This window comes from Chaetodon trifascialis, chromosome 24 (assembly GCF_039877785.1).
Source record: "Chaetodon trifascialis isolate fChaTrf1 chromosome 24, fChaTrf1.hap1, whole genome shotgun sequence".
NCBI lineage: Eukaryota > Metazoa > Chordata > Actinopteri > Chaetodontiformes > Chaetodontidae > Chaetodon > Chaetodon trifascialis.
This window is the reverse complement of record NC_092079.1, coordinates 7,093,927-7,114,690: the sequence shown is the minus strand read 5'-3', so window position 1 is coordinate 7,114,690 and position 20,764 is coordinate 7,093,927. Positions and strand designations below refer to the sequence as shown.

General features: G+C 41.8%; 1 protein-coding gene across 1 annotated transcript in view; it reads left to right on the top strand.

The window, feature by feature from the left end:
- Positions 1-20,764, top strand: part of LOC139352128 (collagen alpha-1(VIII) chain-like) — a 56,085-nt gene that overhangs the window by 33,183 nt on the left and 2,138 nt on the right. Inside the window, exons 7-9 of the mRNA XM_070994228.1 lie at positions 6,088-6,252; positions 17,724-17,903; positions 20,246-20,534. Coding sequence (XP_070850329.1) covers positions 20,249-20,534 — 286 coding nt within the window. The 5' untranslated portion in view covers positions 6,088-6,252; positions 17,724-17,903; positions 20,246-20,248. The remainder of the gene's footprint in view (positions 1-6,087; positions 6,253-17,723; positions 17,904-20,245; positions 20,535-20,764) is intronic.

Sequence of the window (20,764 nt, the reverse complement as noted above, 5' to 3'; positions counted from 1 at the left end):
TTTGTCCTGATACAACCCTGCTTTTTCTGTTTTCACCACGGACTTAATGACCACGGGAAATGTTGGTGAAGGCGGTTAGCGACTAATGATCCTTTTCCTGTGATATCACGTGAAACTGGTTTGCTCTGTAATTGGTCTGACTGCACCGAAGGAAAACACACGGTGACAAAATGAATAAATGGCATTCTGTTGCTTTTCCAACCTTCAGTGGCCCGACCACTCTTACGTATTTTCACGAGCTGTCCAGCGTAGCATACTGCAGTGAAAGCCTTACTCACTGTGAGATGCTAATGATAATATTTGACTTTCTGAGCAATTGATGTTTTAAAAACAAGGGTTTGGCATTTGTGAGGGTTCCATACACTGGAAATTAGAGCTACAGTGGTACGAGTTAGCATTGTGTGCACATGCAAACTCCGTTGAAGATCTTAGATTGCTTAGAACGCTTCAATGCTTTAGTACTCTAAATACAATGCTTTAGAGTTCTTTTACTCAATTCTTTAGTGTAAAACTGTGCCATCAAATACATTTTAATCTCAGCACATGTATAGCATGGTCAACATTCATCAAAAACAGATTTCTTATGATTTAATGTTCTTGGAAATATAGTGAAACAGCTGTAACACTGTCTCTGAACTCCTCTCTTTTTTATTATTGATGATGTTCTGTTAACTCAAAGCACATAGCTGAGGCTAAAACCACCTCAGCGGATGATACATTTCTGTATTTCAAGTGCAAAGGACCTTTTCTCCAAAGATATTTTGACATGTCAGCAGGGACAGTGCAGGTGTAAATAGTCATGATCAGCTGCTTCAGTTTCAGGGTCCTGGTGTGCATGCCGGCTCACTTTCTTGGCTTGCAGTAAGCCATTGCTAATGTTATTAGTAACACCTGTGCTATTAATGCTACGGCAGGCCATAGGACTGCTGTCAAAAGGCCTGTCAGGCAAGCATTAAGGCAAACAGTTCATTTTCATTGTAAACAGTGCAGGTTTCCTGTGTAGAGCTTGAGGCCTTTGCTGCTGTCAGCCACGTTTCTTTTAGCAGGAAGGCTAATGTCTGGTTGGTCCAGGCTGGTTGGCTGTATTTGAAACTGTCTGCTTCATACTACTGATTAATTCAGTTGTGTTCCTATTGTAGTATGCGCTTCAAAACTTTTAAATTGATTTATTTTGCAGTGTGCTAGACCAGGCATAGTTGGTTTCCAGCTTTGGAAGGCAGAGGTAGGTAACAACACCGCTAATGACAAACCACCGGTGCTCATCAAATATCTGCAAACATAAACACTGTACCTGCTTAACAGCAGCACATCGACATTGTCAATGTGAGCATGTTTCCTTTAGCGTTTGGCTCAAAGCACAGTTAGGCCTGTGCAGCCTCACAGGGCCGCTGGCATGGCTGTAGATTTTTCAGCCAATTAAGCCGTCTCATGATTTCACGCCACTACTGTCTGTCACTCACTTGTGCCAGTTGCAGTAAAACACAGTCAAGAGCGCTGAGGGAAAGTGAGAAAGCAAAATGATTTTCTTTCGAAAAGTCTTTGCCAGGCCTTGTGCTTTTCACACAGCCCGCTGACCTTAATGAAGGGATGAAGACAATCTGTCTTCTCCAGAACCTTTTGTATCCGGTTGCTCTGGGCTCGCTGTCACTCTGCCAAACTCTCAAACCGTCCACCAAAATTGGAGAGGAACATTCGAGCTGCAGCGCCGGCTCAAAGCAAGCTCTGAGACGACCGGATTAACAGCCAGACAGAAAAATTCAGAGGTGGTCATGAGAGAGCAAACATATCGTCATCCCATTAAGTAACTGGTTCCCAAAGGAATTGCTTGTTTCTGTGAGGAAATGGTGCAGACAGTGTTGACTGATATAACCTTCACTTTGCTCACCATATGTATGTTCTGACTAAGAACGTATACACAGTTCTGCCTCATCACATTAGGACCATTAGCCGTCTTGCCCCGCAGCTGTAACTGCTATTTAGTTTGCATCATTTCATGTAATGACATCATGTAACTACAGTCAGGACCTGCATCTGCTGATGACTTAAGTGTTTTGGGGCCAAAATCTTAAAAGTGTACCCCACAAAGGACGAAAAACAGATCCAGAATGTCAAACGGAGCCATTTACAGATCAGTGCGTGTACAGTGGGCTGCACGTGTCCAAACCTGGGAGACTTTTATTTTAACCTGAGCAAGAAAATGGTTTGTAGGGAAGATGTCAGGTTTCCACAAGCTACCAAACAGAGGTGACAAAAGGAAATCCCTCTACATAAGCTTGATGTATGAACATTTAAAAAGTCTTGCGCTGGCAAGGCAGGGAGCCCAGTGAGAGCTCATAAATCTCTCCACAAGGCTTTGGGGTTAATCGTAGTGAGGGCCTGCATGATGGATGAGGGCTCACAGCTACAGTGTAGATACATTTTTGCTGTGTCTCTGCCAGTTTGAGGATCTACGCCTTTTGCATTTGAGCAAGCAGAGGTATGAATGAAATAATGCTTCTTTGTGCTAAATAACAGACACTTCTAAGTCAAAATGGACTGTTTTTACATGTGGTCTGTGCAAAGATTTCAAATTTTCCATTTTACAATGGTAAAGGTGGCACATTTACCACTTAAAATCCAGAGTAAGACTTAAAACAATGGGTCTTTGATTTCACAGGAAGACAGAAGCAAGACTCAAGGCTGCAATCACTGTTGCTTGCAGATTTTAAAGCTACCTACACCTTTGAAAACGTCAACCCCTGGCTGACTCTTTGTTGTTTTAATTTGACTCATTTTAAATTGAGGAAATACTGCACAGTGGATGTTCTCGTCCTGAATCAAACGCTCCTTGGCCTTGGAAGTAACCGCAGAGCACGCTAAGTTTGCAGCTGGCGTTAAAGCCGATAAACACAGTCAAAATGTTTTGAAGATGGAGAAAGAAAAGAAAAATTAGATTGACATCATGTGTGAAGAGTAGAAATGAGACCCTGGACGGAACTGGGACGAGTCAACTCACTGAAATTCCAAAAAAGAAAAACTCATCCTCATTTTTCTTTTGAGACACATTTGCCAAGTCAGTGGTCACATTTTGCAGAACCCGACTGATTTTAAGATTGTAATTGCCATGCTTGTGAAATGGGTCATTGGCTCCAGTCTGAATTCTCACACTTTTCCAGAGATGTATAATGAAATGCCTGCACCCAAATTTCAACCACAGCGTATCAGCACAAAACTTTAATTGACAAGCTTTAACATTTTTCTCAGCTGATTCTGTTTCCCCTCCTCATTGCAATGCTGAATTCTTTCCTGAGCCCTTTCTCTACCAAATAACTAAGAGGAGCACTGGAGGAAAGGGAAGGTCTGCATTTTTCTGAGTCGTTAGGTGACTTTATGAGATGTTCTCACAGACGGGTCCGATCGACGGCCAAAATCGACAGCTGTGGCTCTGCTAAATGGAAAAAAGTCAGGTGATCTGAACAGAAGCTGTGAGTGGTACTCAGATCTGCGGTGACAGAACCGGCGCCAGGGTACACTGTCGACTTTTCTTCCCTTCTCCTGCATCTGGGTCTTGTCTGTCTGTCTGGAAGAAATGCATACTGAGCAAACAGAGTTTGTCAAAAACTTACGGTTTGAGGCAGAGTGGAGGATTAAATCTGGTGGGCCTAACTGGACAGCTTTTCTCCAAAATATGGTTTCTCTCAAATGCATGAACATGTTACTGTGATAGCCATGTCGATCAATTTTAGGAACATTAGTGGCGTGCCAATGTGCATGTCAATGTAAGTCAGTCCACCACGGTCCAGACTGAAACAGCTTATCTCACCATGTATTGGATGGATTACTGTGAAATTGAATGAAGACATTCATGTCTCTTCGATTACTAACAACTTTGGTGATCCCTTCATTTTTCCTACAGAGCCACAATTTTGCAAACATAATGGTGTTCCCATCAGCCTCAGCTGTACTTTGTTTAGTGCTGATGTTAGCTTGCATTTGTGTTTTTTGTGTTTTTGTTTGATAGTGAAATATCTACACAGTGTGCATGTGTGTAGCATATTTCACCTTTAGTGACATTTATTTTTTCTAGTATTATAATAATAATAATAATACATTTAGAGGACAGAATATATTCCAATTGTCCTTGAATGATCATGTCAGAGTGAGGTGCCAGGAAAAGAAATAAAAGGAGTGCCCACAAAGAGTTGATTTTTTTTTTTTTTTTTTTTCCAGTGTCCACGTCATTTCATTTCAGTGTTTTGTTGGTTTTGGAGCACAACATATTTCGAAATCCATGCCCTCCAACAAATTATGTTTATGATGGCTGGATTAATCAAATTTCAGTCAATCACATGGAAGCCATTTCATAGCTGCTGCAGCATTAGGAAAAAGTGAGTTTGACAGGGCATGCTTTTAGTTTTGAGAGGGATACCCGTGGCTAGTGCCAATGTTGTAAGATCAAAAACTGGAGAAAGTAATGTGGATGTCCTCCAGGAGTCGTACCAAACAACACGTACGAAACACAAACCAAACTCACGCGATTCTAACCGTGCATCCACCTGTTCATATTACTCATGGCTGCAAGTTGCTCGTCCCAAGATGAAAGAAAGTTGATTGAGGAACAGGAAACGAGGAGTAATAAGAGCCATTGCCAAGGTTGTCTGCGCTTTTCACTTTGCCACAGCAACTTGGCCTTGAGATCTAAGTCGCAGCTTAATACCGACATGAACAGGAAGTCTGCGTGTAGACAGGTATGAGGTCAGTATTTCCATGCGTCTGACTGCTTATTGTTCTCTCTAGTGTATGTTGGGAACATTGTTTGTTGCTCTGGACTTGATTAAATGGAAAGGTAAGATGGTGAGAATGGATGGCTCAGAACATGAATGAAGGGAAATAATGTTCGTAGAAGTCTGTTTCTGTCCATGTTAACTGACCAGTAAGTCGTGACTATTCGCATTGCAAATTACTTTGACGAGCACGGTGAAATTCAGCACAAAGAAGCTGTCAGTAAAATCAGTCGGGGGTGAACCAAAATGTTTTCTTTATAAGCAATGCCTGCATCTGAAGAACATGTTAAATATAGCAACACAAACAAAAACACAAGGAATAATTCCTCAAATGTGAACCAGCTGTTCAGAGTGTGAATGTTCTCCCCTCCGTCTCTGCTTGTTACTTCCACACAGTGAAGAATTTGGACAAAAGCGAAATGTTTTCAGCATTCTGCACCGAAAGCTCTGGGGAAGAGGGCAGAGCCACATGTTCGTGCACGGCGGCGCTGCCAGTGTTGGATGGGTAAAATGTGGTCGGTGTGTTATAACCTTTTGTACCATTTGAGTGTTTTCCACCAATGAAAAGTTAGCCAAGAAATCAATAGGAGTGGTTATTTTTCTTCTTGTTTGAACAAAAACAACCCCTCTGCTAAATTAAAAACTTTTATCAGACTTGGTTGGGTTCTAGGCCCAGATGCAAATCTGCTGATGTTAGCATTTAGCTCCAGTTAACACTAAAGTGCAGCTTCGCAGAGCTGCTTCTACGGCTTTTGGTTTTGATTATCCTACCGAGGGGATTTGTCTCATTCGTGCCTCTTTTAATGCTCAAATAAAGGCAGAAGAGAGAAAAGTAATACTCTAATACTGAGCATCTGTGAGAAATGACAGGGTCCTTAATGTTTTATAAGTCTTTTGACATCTACAAATCCACGACATCTGGGAAACCTCCATCTCCTGAGGACGAGTGTGTAAAACAATCAAAAGGACAGCTTCTAAATGGACCTTGTGCTTCGATTGTTTTGCCAACAACTGTGCGTGTACTGTGGTAGTCACAAAAACCTCTCCCCTCAGCTAAATCTTGACCTCTGCCAAAACCAAAGTGAGACCCTGCCCTTAAATCTCTCTGCATGCAAAGAATGCACTGAGAGATCCAAGTCAAACGAGGATCTTCCTCCTTGTGATCCACAGTTGTGCAGCTGATTGGTCTCCCTCTTTCTGCCTCAGTTTGATCCCGTCTCTAATGTCTTCTAATGCTGCAAACATGCAGTTCCAGTCGTGGTTTCTCTCTCGCACTGATCCACTTTTCTGTTTTCCTCCCTCCTTCTCTCACATGCATGCACAGATCCAGTGCTTCTCCTCTCTCAGCTCGTGCAGCTCCACCCACCTGCAGATAAAAGCCAAACCCTCACCAGAGCTGCTGTTCAGCGTCTGTCCCAAACTCCTCAAAGCTTTGTGATACTTCCACCCCGCAGCAGCAGCAGCAGCAGCAGCAGCCGCACACACAAAGGTAAGCGATGCGTCACCACTGGCACAGCAGGATTTGCTGATGTTTTGGTTGGCAGCCGTGTTTAGGTTTCTTGGTGCAGCATTAACATTCAGTCTTAGCTAATTAGCTCCAAAGGTTTGATTTTTATTTTAGTTTGATTCCAGTGACACACTCAGGATAGTTCAGCTTTTCTCTTGGAGAAAAAACTGACAAATCACGTTTTGATTGAATTTTTGGAAGATTTCTAGGTTTGAGGCAAAGATCATGGAGACACAGAGGCAAAACACACAAAAAGATTCATTTTCTTGACTTCCAAAATGTTTCATAAGACATCCTAGTTTGCAGAGCTCGCTGCTGTGAAGTCTCTGCTGACTGAAGTCTCTGCAGATAATGTCCGACAGTTTTCCAAAGGCAAGGAAAATCCAAAAGAGACACCTGGGAAGAATAACTCAGGCTTAAGCTTGTTAAAATGAAATGCACGGTGCAGCATCTTGACAGGATTTAGCACCAGTTAATGGAATGCCTTGACATTTTGGAAATTTTAGTTGCATATTCTTCAACTGAGAGGGAAAATACAGACACTTTTCATTCAGTGTGTGAGGAAGAAAAGGATTCAGTGTTAAGGTTATTGTAGTTTTAAGTATCCTGCATAAATAAGAGGAAGCAGGATTAAAGTCAGTTTGAGAGAGAGGCTTTCTGGCAGCGCACAGGCTCTGAGAGATGAGTCAGAGATGGAAAGTTTGGGCTTCAGGAAATCTTTTCAGGCGACTTTTTTTTCTACCTATCTTGTACGTGCAGAGGTGAGTGTTCTAGACTTCTTTTCTTCTGAGTCAGGCTTTAAGAGGGCTTTGACAATGTGACAGTTCAAAATGACAGATGTCTGTCCAATGCAGAGTGACCAGAAGCTCCAAATCGGCCGGATTTTTTTTGCCCGTCGATCTTCTGAGCATGACTTCGGCACAGCATATCTGCATGTGCACCTGCCAAGAAACAGCTGGAAAGCCACATTTCATACCCAACATGGATTTATCACAATGGTCAACATGTACAAGGTGAAACTGTTGGACTGTCTTCTGATCCATCTGGGTGGAAATGGGTCGTAATAGCTGCTTTTACAGGCATGAAAAAGTTGCCCGCAAGAGCATGCAGGCAGGTATGTTTTGATGCAAGCAGAAATGTATAAATGTGCCTCCAGATAATGAGCTTCACAGGCCTGTCTGATGAGCTGACGCGATAAGCTTCTTGATAACATTTTAGATCCCAGAAAGGTCAGTTTTCATGCAACTGAGAGACACTGTTAGACTTTTTTGCAGCTGTTTCTAACTTTCAGCTCTTGAGTGCCCTTTAAAGTGACTGTGTTTTTCCTTTCTGTGTGAGAGAAAACTCTTAATTAGGGGGAAATGTGGTAACCTCACAAAGTTGAGGTTGTACAGTTAACTCGATGACAGTTTCTGATTACCATTACTCTGTAGTATAATCCTTGTGGCAGTGAAAGGACTATAGCCATCAGCAAAATGTTGTTCTGGATTTTTCGGCCTCAGCTGCAGCACCGTGGAAACACACACAGTTCTGCAGATGTGAAGAGGTCAGGAAGTTCAAATTGAGAAAGTCTAGAGCTTCACAGTTTGGGGTCATGTCACAGCACATTGTCGTGTGCCTCGTTGGTCTTGAAGAGTTTCTGAATAGTTCGTCCGTGGTGGTGTCATGTCCGGACCAACCAGACTTTACGAGAGGCATGCGTGCGTTTTTCGGGGGTTGTTTTGTTTTTCTGACTGCTTGCTTTCTCCATCGTAGAGAGAATAGAGTTAAGGGTTTCTGTGGTTTACGTGGGTCTCGGGTTATGATCTGGATTACACTGAATATAATTATGTAAATTAACATTTCATGAATCTCAGCTCAATCAACAAATCGTCACCAGGCTCCCTAAAGATTTACAGTTTTTGGGCCCAGGAATGAACACAGTTGTGTTGTTTTTTTGTGTGTTTTTGTGTCCAAGAGCGTGAGGGTAACTGGATCTTATGTGAACTCTGAGTTTTGGCCCCAGATAGACTCCACCACGCCAAGTTCTTGCTGTCCAGTAAAAGAAAAATGTTAGACATGTGTCTTCAAAACCAATCAGCTTGTCAGGAATTGACTGCACTTGCCGTCTGCTTAATGAAACAGCATGTCGATACTGTAAATCCTTCACTTCTAGGCAAAAAGAACACAGTAGTGCAACCAGCAGGGCATCACCGCTCTTTCTAATATCGCTCAGGCAATAGATTGTTTTATTGAGACCCTTTGAGATTTACTTGAGCAATAAGTCTTCATTTTACACAAGCTCATGATTTGAGGTGAATTGAGATACAGCATGTTAATTAGGAGCTTTCGAGGTGCAACTAGACGGACTTTGTTGCTTTTGGACAGAACTAGGTAAACCGCTTCCCCCTATTTCCAGTCTTTATGCTAAGCTCGGCTAACCCTGTCCTGGCTGTATCTTACAGCATTGAGTACAGCCAACAGACTCAGCAAAGCACAATTAGCTTGCAAGCTACTAAGTGCTTTTATAAGTTAACTTATTGTGCTAGGGTTGCACTTACTTCCTGTGTCACAGAGGGAGCTGGAAGCTATGATTGAGGATGTGAAGTCCACAGAAGCAAACCCGTATCAGAGCTGCAAGTTGTAATCCCCAGACTGTGTCGGAAAGTCTGTGCAGGGAGTGAATCAGATGCCTCTGTCAGCAGGCTGTGACTTTACATATTTGTTACTCTGTTAATGTCTCTTGACGGTGCTTGCTCTCGCTGTCTCGCCCTCAGACTCCTTCACAGTTCTCACCTACTGAACAGGAAGTGTTTATGTAGCTCAAGGGGAATGTGTCTCTTGATCCTGCAGCTGCAGCCTCAATGATTCGAGGCCATGTGTCCAGAATCTCGGCTGCTACCGTGCAGAGCACTGCAGCCTCAGAAATGTCTCACAGTATGAAATGTAAATGACTCTCAGGCTGCAGTTGTGGCAGACAACTTTCTGCAAGTGATTGATCTCTCACATCAGCTTCCATCGTGATCCCTTTTACTCTCTGAGTGCAATAAGTGACAGCTCAGTTTTAAAACACCACTCTGAAATCACAGCTTGGAATTTATTGCAAAGTATCTTATCTAAACTCCTAAGTAGACAGAGTTGTACTTCTTATTATCCCTCGTAAATACTCCACTGCAAAAACATCTGGACAGTAGGGAAAGGGAGGATCATATTTTTTTCTGAGTGGCATATTTTACAGTGTGACTGTATAACACATTAAGCTCCCCAGGACTCCAGGACTGTCGTCATATCCCATTACTGTCACCGGGCAGACGATGCATGCATGTTGCAGCAAGCCCTAAATGATCCCAGGCCATTTTATGATCTCAATAAATTGATATGTGCATAAAAAAAAGTAGAAAGTTTGCAAATGCGGAAAACGTCCTTTGCTGATCACTTGTAGAAGTCTGTACATTAGATAGAGGTACAGTTAGAAAAAGCTCCAGGGAAACCATCATCAAAGCGAAGCTGTCAGCAATAAACACGAAGAAACGCCTTCTCAAAGCAACATGCAATTACCACCCAGTCATTTTTTAACATTCGACTGCTCTCACGCTCTAAATTTCACACATTATGACTCCTCTGGAAGGTTTCACATGCCCACTTGCCATATTTTTGACCTCCTGTGTGTTGAAACTGCAAAAGCATTCATTTGAGGATGTTGGAAATATTCCGGCGTATTTGTGGTCAATTTGCAGCGGAGCTATTTTATGCCTTCATCAGATTCATTGGCGGCGATGGAGGAAGTATTCAGATCCTTTATTCAAGTACAAGTATGAGTCCAACCATTGAAAAATACTCCATTACAAATGAAACTTATGCATGCAAAAGCCCCTGTTACGACATTATTAGATTGTTCCATCAAAGTGTATCAGCCTTTTGTTGCTGTAGCTGCTCAATGTGGAGCTCGTTTTAACTTCTTTATGTACACTGAGTTTAGGGTCACAATACAAATCCCGAGGGCTGGTGAGGTGAAGATTGTGGTCTGAAAAAAAAACTTCTGCGACACAAATGTTTTTGAGAATTTTTGAGACTTCTCTCAGATTTTTGAATATTCAGAATGTCTCTGGGCCTCAAACATTTCTTTAAATGAAACCATGTGAGAAGTTCAGAGGGGAAATCACTTTTTGTAGGAACTGCTGACAACTTGCACATTTAAAAGAAGTGGAAGTGGAAACACCAGAAATAAATTTAAAGGCGAAAAGTGACAAAAAAGGTTTTATTCTTGGCTGACACAAAGTGCAAAGGAAACAGACTTCAGACTAATACAGTTAAATCATGAGGTACAGCATGGATGTGACTTGAACGTCCACTGAAGCGTCTCCTGAAAAAAAGGAAGCTATCAGATTCATGAAGTGAACTGAAAGGTACAATACCTCCACCGAAACGTCGCAAGTAGAAATGGAGAACGTAAAGTACTTCAGAGTTGTACTTTCCACCGCAGTTTGTTGGATAGAGTCAGAAACAGAAGAAGACAGACAACGTGTGGCCTGTTGCACAGTGTGAGCTGTGTTCTTACACAGTACACAAAACCTATTTATGCAGCTGCAAACATCAGAATTCCCCACTGGAGTCTGTGGTTTCAGCGTAGTATAAGTGATCAGATCTGATTATCGGCCAAACATTGTTATTGCCTATAAAAATAATCATTTTCTAGTGGAGTGTCCCTCTGAGAGCCAGTGCAAATATAAAAGAGAAAGAAAAAACATGGCAAAACTGCATGAAGTTCAGGCAAAAACTTGGAAAAGTCTGAAAAGCCTCACAAGTGTTTCCTTCCTGCTGTGGACGATAGTGGAACATGTCATGTAAAATAAGCTGTCTTCAGAGTAAATATTCTCACATTCAAAAATGCTCTCTTCCGCCCTTGTTTCCCATTGATTTTTCTTCTCTCTAAACACATGAACTGTAAAAACCTGAAGTGCTTCTGAGTTCTGCGTCGCTATTAATGCTGTCCACTGACACCAGATACTCTGTTTTGACAGAATTCAAAGCTAATAGGAAAATAATTCTCCTCGCCATCTTTGCCTGAAAGAAAATTGCGGCCAGACACTGGGTGACTTGTGCTTCCCAGAGCTGGAGCAGAGGGAAAATCTGTCAATGAGAGGGAGGGAGGTGTAGGTGCAGTTATGTGCATGTACGTATGTGCGTGTCAGAGGTTAGAGGAGCAGGAAGCAAACAGCTGCAGCTGCCAAATTGAAACCCATCCGGATGCTCCTTGCCTTTGTGCTCACTTGGTTATTTGGAGCATCGGCTTGAAATGTGGTAGCATCCGAAAAATGAGGCTTTTCAGTCCGCCTGAAGGTCGTCCGACCCCTTGTCCAGTTCGAGGCCGTAGACGCTTCCGAAGGCGACTCCAGCCTTCGCTCCGCAAAGAGATCGAGTAGGTGTGAAGGAATGCTGAAAAAAGAGCAAAATAGGTTGGAGAGGAACTGGATGGGGTGGAGCAGACACGCACTTTTTGCTTCATTTTTCAACTTGCTATGAGAAAACTCAGAGATACTCTCCTCCCATTGAGATAGGCTGAGCTGTGGGGGGAGACAAAAACTTTGCTTGATGACTGAGGCGGGATAAATCACCTGCTCGGAGACAGAAAGGGCAGCGAATGCAGGGAAGAAAAACAGCTTCAGGTCCAGAATGTGCTCGAAATATGACTTGTGGTTTGTGAGAATAATGCACTCTGCGGGTTGCACTGCAGATGGAAAATGGCAGGCGTGATGCACAAAACCAATGTCCAGTATTAATTACACGCAAAATAAATCTGATTGTGCAAAAGTGTTTAAATCAGCCAGCAAACACAGTCTTTGTCAGGATAATTTGCTGTTTTCTTGCCAATCGAAGCACATTGAGTTCTCCACCCAGTCTGTGGAAAACACCAGTAAACAAGACAGACTGATAGGAATATTGATGGGTTGAAAATCCAGTTCAAAAATGGAGTTTGGTGCCCTCTATTGAATCTGCAGCCTCACTGCTGACTTTGTTTGCAGTGTGATCTTCTTTCTCTGAATTTTACTGTCAAAATAGTTTAGAAAAGTGATTACTTTGCATCAACTCCAAAGAATGCATGTACATTAAACCATTTTAAACTGCAGGGTATAAGCCGGCCTCTAGCTAATCGTTTGGTCTACGAAAGGTCAGAAAATTGTGCAAATTGCCCTTCATCATTACCCACAACCCAAGATGAGGTTTAAAAATTCCCTCTTTTGTCCAACTAAACCAAACTCCAAATATTTTTAATTCTGTATCATATACTTTAAAGAAAAGCAAAAATGTCTTCACATTTAAAGAGCTGAAAGCAGGACTTTTGGGGGCTTTTTTGCTTGAAAAAAAAAAAAAGATCAAAATTGCTGATTAAATGGACTACTTTTACCTCAAGGTATGAGGTATCTCTTGGACTCTTGCCTATGCAGAAACTCCATCAGACAGATGTTGGCCCAAGAGAATCAGTGCAGAGGTGGAGTGTTTTTCTTTTAACAGTTAGGCAATAACAGCAACAGCTCACACACACATCCATGCAAATGGTCACACACACACACACACAGGTGCATTCCCCAGATGTTGTTTTGGAGCTCATGCTACCTTCTGTCAGCTGATCGTTGCATTCCTGTGTGTGTATGAGGTTTTTCACACTGCGCTGACACAACAGTTTTTTGCCTTATTTTCAAGGTACTGCTGTTAAAAATGTTAAGAGAGCTCATTTTTTGAAAAGGTCAACAAATATGAAAATGTACTGTGTTGTAGCAACAGTTGATAAAGAGGACCACTACAGTATATATGCTGTAAAAGAGAACAACATCTGTATTGTTCTTGGGTTCGCTGCAGCTCAGGTGATGTAGCGGGTCGGCCAGTAATTGTAGGGTTTGTGGTTGGTGGTTCAGTGACACGGCTATTTGGCCCAAACTGCAGCGTGCATGGGAAGAAGTCAATCTGAACAAAAGCATATGCCAAATTAATGTAATCCAATATTTGCCTATAATGCAAAGCAGAAGTTGCATTTCAACAAGTTTTTCTTTTATACTGAAAACAGAGCGGCTTTTATCAAAGTTTCCATGAGAACAATTTCCTCTTCAGCTATAAAATGGACTAATTTCACTCAGCAGGGTTTGGAGCTGAAACCTATCTCAGTACATTTACTCAAGTATTGTGTTTTATTTATCTTGATGTTCCTGAGTAATGCTAGCCAGTAAGCTAATGTTAGATTTTTCATGTCATTGTAGTCAGTGTAAATGTTACGTGGAAATCCGTAAAAACTTAAACTGGTTGTGAGGTCATGCACAGGTCATTTTTGACCCACTATGGAAAACTGAGGAGATGATCCAGAAAAATAAATAAACATTTTTAAATTGGAAACAGGATCTTTGAGGAATACCTTGAATGAGAAATGCTGAAACACTTTGGTCATAAAAACATGGCAAAAACTGTTAATGTGGAATAACACACACAGTTTGTCTGCATAGGAGCGAAAGTCATTGTCGCTCGCTCCAAGTGCTCACCTTGTAAAAGAAAGACCCTCCGCAATGTGTTTCAAACACAAAAGCCAGGACTGACCGCAAGCAATTAAGACCGGCACCCGTATCCGTAAGCAATGACACGCCTCTCTTCCTCATCGTTTGTTTATCGAGCGGGAGAGTCCCCATCTGGAATTGGTCAGCAGTGGAACACAGAGGAGAAATGGAAATTTGATTACTTCCAAAGCCAAGCTGGAGGTGATAACAGACTTGTGGCTCATCACCAAGCGGACTCGGCTGTGGTCGTAAGTGCTGGCAACAAGTTTCAAGGAAACCAGCATCCGTTCTGGGGCAGGCAGTCTTTGTTGCATGGGATTGTCATCAAGCGAGGAGGGCGGAGGTGTCTGAAGAGTCTTCATCAAAGTGGAGTGCACAAAATGAAAGACTTCAAACGTGTCATCTGAATCCTGTTTGGTCTTTGTTGTTGTGTGAGGAGCACACAGTTGAATTAAAGGATGGCAAGTCAAGATATATCTTGTTCAGCCACATATAGAGTGAGGTTGTGTTTGTTCAGTAACATGGTGCAACAGAAGCTGGGGGTTTTTCGAGCTCCAGTGATGCAAGACTAATATATCTATCAATATATATTTTGTCACGTGAATCCCAGCTGTCTTGTATAATAGTTCCCAGACTGTTCCAGGCCATTACAGGACACTGCAGTCCATGTTAGGGTGCCCAAACCAGCAGACAGAAACTTCAAGATAAAATAAGATGATGAAAGAAACAAATAGGCTATGTCTCAGCCGGTCGCTAAGCAAGACTCCAGAAAGTGGCGGCACCTGTGCAGCGAACGCCCCCAAAAGCCACAACTAGTCCTTTGTAGACTTTGGTTTTTGTACGGATTAAAGAAATGAGATCTAAAGTCTTTTGGAGGTGCTGTAGGCAGATTTCATCACCTTCAGACAGTGCCAGGCCAGCTGTTCCCCCCTGTTTCCACTCTTTATGCCCAGCTAAGCAAAGCAGCCACTGGTTCTAGCTTCATATTTACCATTTCAGTAAAATGACAATGGTGTCAGTCTTCTCGCGTAACTCTTGGCTTATTTCTGAAGAGCGGCATGCTGACCTGACGATGCTAAGGTTTAGTGCGATGATTTTGATCAATAGGGTTTGTAGCAGTAAGTATAAGTCGGGAAAAGTCTTGTTAAAACTGATCCAATTCTGATCTTTCTATTCATGTAAAACGGGCAAATCGTGATATTTTGGCTGCATTTGGGGAAAACAATCTGAGAAGAGTCACCTTACATTTGCAGCTGTAGTCAGATGACTTACACAGATCTCTGGTCAGTCTCCAGCACCATGTGAATGCAGAAGTCCCCTGATGATACCCCAGACTCCTAAACAGGCACGTTATCAAACCCGCCGACCACAAGCAATTGCATGAGGACTTCAGCACAGCCCGCGTGATGGAAAACAGAAACAAACTAGAACAGGCTGACTTTATTTGTTGAAACCTTTGACGTTCGGGGCGCTCGATGTTAAACATACAAACAGTGTAATGGCCTGATAATTCAGTACTTTTCCTAGTTTCAGTCTGTGGTCCAGACACGGTCTCTCCGATTGTTTTCACTGCGTGGAATTCAAAAGATGACTGATGGTATGTACTTTCTGCAATCAAAGCCTCTCCCCTCAAGGTAATTGGTAGCTGCATTGGCATAAACAGCATATTTGCTTTCACATCTAAGAAGCATAACGTTCCAATGGAAATATTAAAGTACAAATACCGTGAAATTGATCCAGTTGTTTCAACCGCTGTTAACCAAGAACAAACACCGGGTTTCTGCGTTTGATATTGTGGCCAAGCTGAGATTCTCCATTGGCAGCAGGAAGCAATAAGACAAGTATGAACATTTAGACAGTTTGTGGTACTTTTATTACTTTACTTTTTATTACTTTATTTTCACAAGGTTCCATGTGCAAAAATCTTCACCCGAAATGCTCGATTCCTCAATAGGCAGTGCAAAAGTCAAGGTTACTGAGCTACAATGACAGAACATTTCAGGTCACCCCGATGCACCTGTCATCTCCCTGCACTTGCACAGTTTCATCAGTTGTATTGCGTAAAGGTCAGTAACTGACATATGTAACCTTTGACGATCAAAAGAGATATTCAACTGAAAGTCAAAACGTGAAACATTGTCTCACCACGCAGCAAAAGAAGAGAAACGGACCTCCCTCTCTCACAGACCCAGTGGTTAATGGTGTCCTTAACCCTTCCCCATGTGTCTCGAAGACATAAGACAGATGAAGCTCTGCCAAAAGCTCCATCCAACTTCCTAAGTGAGCTCTGTTACTCATGCAGCTCGCCCAGTAAACAAAGGAGGATGTGTTTTTGTCTGCTGCGTCTCTCCAAGCCATGAAGCCTGATGCATCGTTGGAGGGTGGAGGGAACACGTGTTTCAAAGCGGCGGTCTTTCCGCTTTGTGTTTTGCTGACTTACTGTTTTATGGAGGTCGTCTCGTTTCTTCGCCAAGCATATGTTCCCTTTTTGTCTGCAGAGAATACGATACACTGGTTTTGACTTCAGCCATGATCAGTTCAACATCCCTCATGTGTGAACTCATGTTCAATTGAAAAGATCAATGGTTGATGATCAATCCCTTGCTGGTTTTATATCTGAAAAAGATGTTTAACAAGTTTGCTCCAGCGCTGGGGTTCAGGGAAACATAAAGAAACAATTCAGTTTGTATGTGGCATTGAAACACTTAGACGACCAAGTTTTAGTAAACCGACAAGCTGTTTTCAATTAAGCTTTCAAATTCTAACTTTTCATTGTCCCATTTTCTCCACAAAACATACATCAGAAATGTAAAGGCACCCTTTTATTTGACAACTTTTTATCCTTTTGCTACTTCCCATCAGACCTTTTGGCCCTTTTCCAGCCAGCTAATTTAGTTTTGATTAGTAATCCTGTTGATGGATCCTTAATTCCTGCTTTTATTTTACAAGTCAGTTTATTTTCAGTTGTAGTGAAACAATCATTGGAAAGATTGTCCACTTAGCTTCCGGTTTTTCACTACCATTTGTTTCCCCATAAGAAAGTCAGCAAAGACGGCAACACTTTAAGCAAAAGAATCATGTCATGTCTTTATCATTTCACTGAATTTTATATCAAGTGTCTGATGCAGCTTAGCTGCTAGTGAAGCCTTCATCACAGCATGAATGCATGAGTGGCATCAGTGAGCTTTCTTTTAAGGGATAAATTAAGCAATCGACAGTGCACCGTGTGACAAGATGCATGTATAAGGAGGTAAGGCAGAATATATACAGAGGTACATTTACGGAGAAAAGAAACTATTCCAAAACTTTAAATGAATTTGTAATATTCAAATGTAAAATACAGAGAGAAATAAAAGGGGAAAGGCTCTGTCCATGGTGCTGGATCTATACGTGGCACAGAGCGCCTTTTGCGTGACGACCAAGAGACAGCAGATTCAAAATGATTATTCAGTGGGAATCTTTATTATTCTTCACATAATTTTTGGGAATGCATGTTTACTGTATACACTGAATATACACTTGCTATGATTTGTGATACTGAAATGTTGTGACTGTTGAAGTGTTGTGTTGTAAGGAAAACGGTCATGTATTATGACTAATATGTGACCTCATATATTTTCCTCCTTTCTGTTTATTTCTAATATTTATTTGTACATTTCCATTCTCACTTTCATCTGTTTTTCAGCATATACTTATTGTATGGTACTTATCATATGATATGATTAGTTTAGATAAGGTTTTTTCTGTTCTGTTATATTTGTTTTTAATACCCCCGGCCCTACATTCCTGCAGGAAAGGTGTGTCTCAGCATAACTGTATCAGGGCCAAAATATGTCTACCAGGTGGAGATGGCAGCCGAGTGTTACAAACCCCAGGCTTCTGCGAAAGGTCACCACCTGACATTCATCGAACCTGACATTCATATTTTCGCAGAGCCCAGCAGGACTGCAGCTAACACCTGACTGGATCCCGTGCATGGCCACTGTCCCGCTCATGCCTTGGAAAAAACCCAGAAAAGCAGCGTAGAGCGAAGGGAAGTTGAGGAGAAAGCAGACAAAGGAGGCGCAGGCCAGAGGGAGCGACGACCTTCGGGTTGAGAGGACAAATCTGACAGTAAGAGAATTTGTCATTTGTCGTGGCAGTAAACTTATGAAATGCACACTGCACTCAGTACAAACTAATGTGAATATCCATTAATTGGTACAACATTTATATGACGCTTTGCACAAAGCATGTTACATATAACATGTTATGAGCAGCAATATACTGTACAGCACTGACTGTGCAGAAGAATTGGGGCATTTTAAATCCAATCAGTAAAGCATTTATAATTATCAAGCAGGCACCAAAAGGAGTTGATGGTACACTGGATAAAAGGCAACAACATAACAGAAGTACAGGGAAAAAATACATTCATATTTCACTTTTATTGTTCTAAATTTAAAGGTAGAAATTTAGAAATGCTGCATTCACCAACCAAACTTTACAATTTAACAAAATACTTCTGAAGCAAAAGTAATATCACAACAGTGTGATTTAAATGTTGTTTGAAGATGTTGTTCCCAGAAATATCAGACTGATGTGTGGTTCATCCGATCTGCAGATGAACCACAGAGGTTAAGGAATGTGCGCTAAAAATATTGAACAGTTAATACATTCAGCCTGACGCTACTTAGCTTGCTGTTTTTACATAATTGCTCAGAAAAATGTAAGCAAGTCTCATTTCCATCATTTCAGCTCTCCAAAAGCTTTGATTGCTTTGGGACTATTTGAGAACACACAAATACCACGGTGAAGAAAACATACATTCGCCCAACAGCATTTATTTTCACACTGTGCTCTTGGCAGCATGTAACAAATCTCTTTAGCACAGACATGTTTGAAGGATTAAGGATTATATTCAAAAGTGACCACGTCCCCTGTGGGGCCTCTTCATTACAATATATGTTTTAGCGGCATGTGCTCTGTGTAATTCACTTCAAGGATATGAGACTCTGAGGCTTTTACACAGTATGTTTGAATAGATGTGTAAACAAAGGGAAGGAAGGAGGAGAGGGAGATCGCCCAAAGGCAGCCAGTGGAGGGTTTTTGTTTCTTTTCTGGTTTGACCACAGTGGGTTTCGTAAGACCTGGTGTGTTGGCTTTTGAAGCGATTTCTTGACTCAGTCGCTTGATGGAAGAGCACAGCCTGCTGGTCATGGACTCACATGAAGGCTCATTCTCTGCTTTGATGGCAGAATTATTCCATGGCGTATACAATAAATAGAATCAATAGATAAAGTGGTGAAGTGATGACATTTTACATTGAGAACTTCCATTTCACCAACAAATACATGTAATACCTTCTATTAAACTCTTCACTACGTATATTAGCGTGCAGGTAATGGATTTTTTTTATATTTCTGGAGAAATCAGAACTAAAAATGTGCAGTTTTTTAAACATCTAAATCAACTAATATGAACATTGTGAAAGCCTACGACACCTGTGAACCCAAAAATCACAACCGGCCAAATCGTGGCGCGTCAGTGATCGTCACTAGCCACTGGCTAGCACATTAAATGGATGACATCAAGACAAAAACAGCCAGCGGTGAACACCAAGTTATGGATAATACATCGATGGAGGCCAAGTCGGACATTTGGGAGAAATTTGGCACGGTCAAAGATGGTGAGAATAACGCCATCAGTGGCTTGGCTGCTTGTAAAAAATGCCAAAAAGTATTAGCTTTTGATAGCTACATGCTGAGGGAACACATCAACGGCTGCAGGAGCACTGGCGCTGCACCAACTGACAGAATTCTTTTTCAAGAACACAACTCTCAAGCCCCCAGAACAGACAAGTTAACAGACAAATTAACTTTGCAGTATAATTTGTGTGCACGGACATCGGACTGTTTGAAAGGTGTACGGTGATGGATTCAGCAAATTGGCACAGGGCTCATCCAGGAAAAGAGACTCTTGCTCGGCTGGATTTGTGACCCAAGAACAGAGAGCCCATTTTAAACCAGGGACTGTGAATGATATTCTGTTTTCTGCACAGCAACCTCAAGAGCAATGAAATGTCAGCATATTGCGTAACAACATAGTTTGTTTCTGCCAAATAGGTGACGGTTAATTATGATTTCAATTGGTGTTTCTATATGTTCCAGTTGTGCAAGACTGTGCAGTAAAATGAATGACTGTATAGCCCGTGTGTTAATCACAGGTCACCGAATGAAGTCTCCAGGAGTACCCTTTTATATAAACACACTGCTATGCTAACGAGCACATGCATCAACACTGAATGAAAATAACACAGAGAGGATAATGCACAGACCGAGACTAAACGCCGAAGACCTTCGAAAGGACACAAAAAACCTCCTGTGGCATTAAATCAAATGTGAGCGCTGATGATTTGCAAAGAGAGCGATCTGCGAACACTGTTACATTTCTGCTTATGTTCCTCTCCACTGCAGAAAATGGAAGCTGTGCCCCTCCATTCTTTCTGTCTACTCATCACAGCGTTCCAGCTGTGTTTATTACATGTGGCCCACGGAGGGGCGTATTATGGACATAAACAGCCGCCTCAACAGCACCAGCCCTTGCCACAGTACAATGACGGGTATCCTCAGCAGCAGTTTATGGGGAACGAGATGCCACATCTGCCTTATGGCAAAGAAGTGCCATTACTGCCACAGTATGGCAAAGAGTTTCCTCAGCTGCCTTTGCAAATTGGCAAAGAGAGGCCACTGACTGATAGCAAAGGTGAGGTCAACTGGTGTATGTCCGTTTAATTATGTTTTCATTACTGTCTGAAAACGTACAAAAATCAGTTTTGTTTTGTTTTTTGTTTATTTGTTTGTTTGCTTGCTTGCTTGCTTGTTTAATTTTTTGCATGTAGGATGTTAAAGAAGTTATGAAGTTCTTTATTGTCTTCAAGCCTTTAAACCTGCTGTTTGTTAGTTCATCATAAAGATGGTGGCAGAAATTTAAAT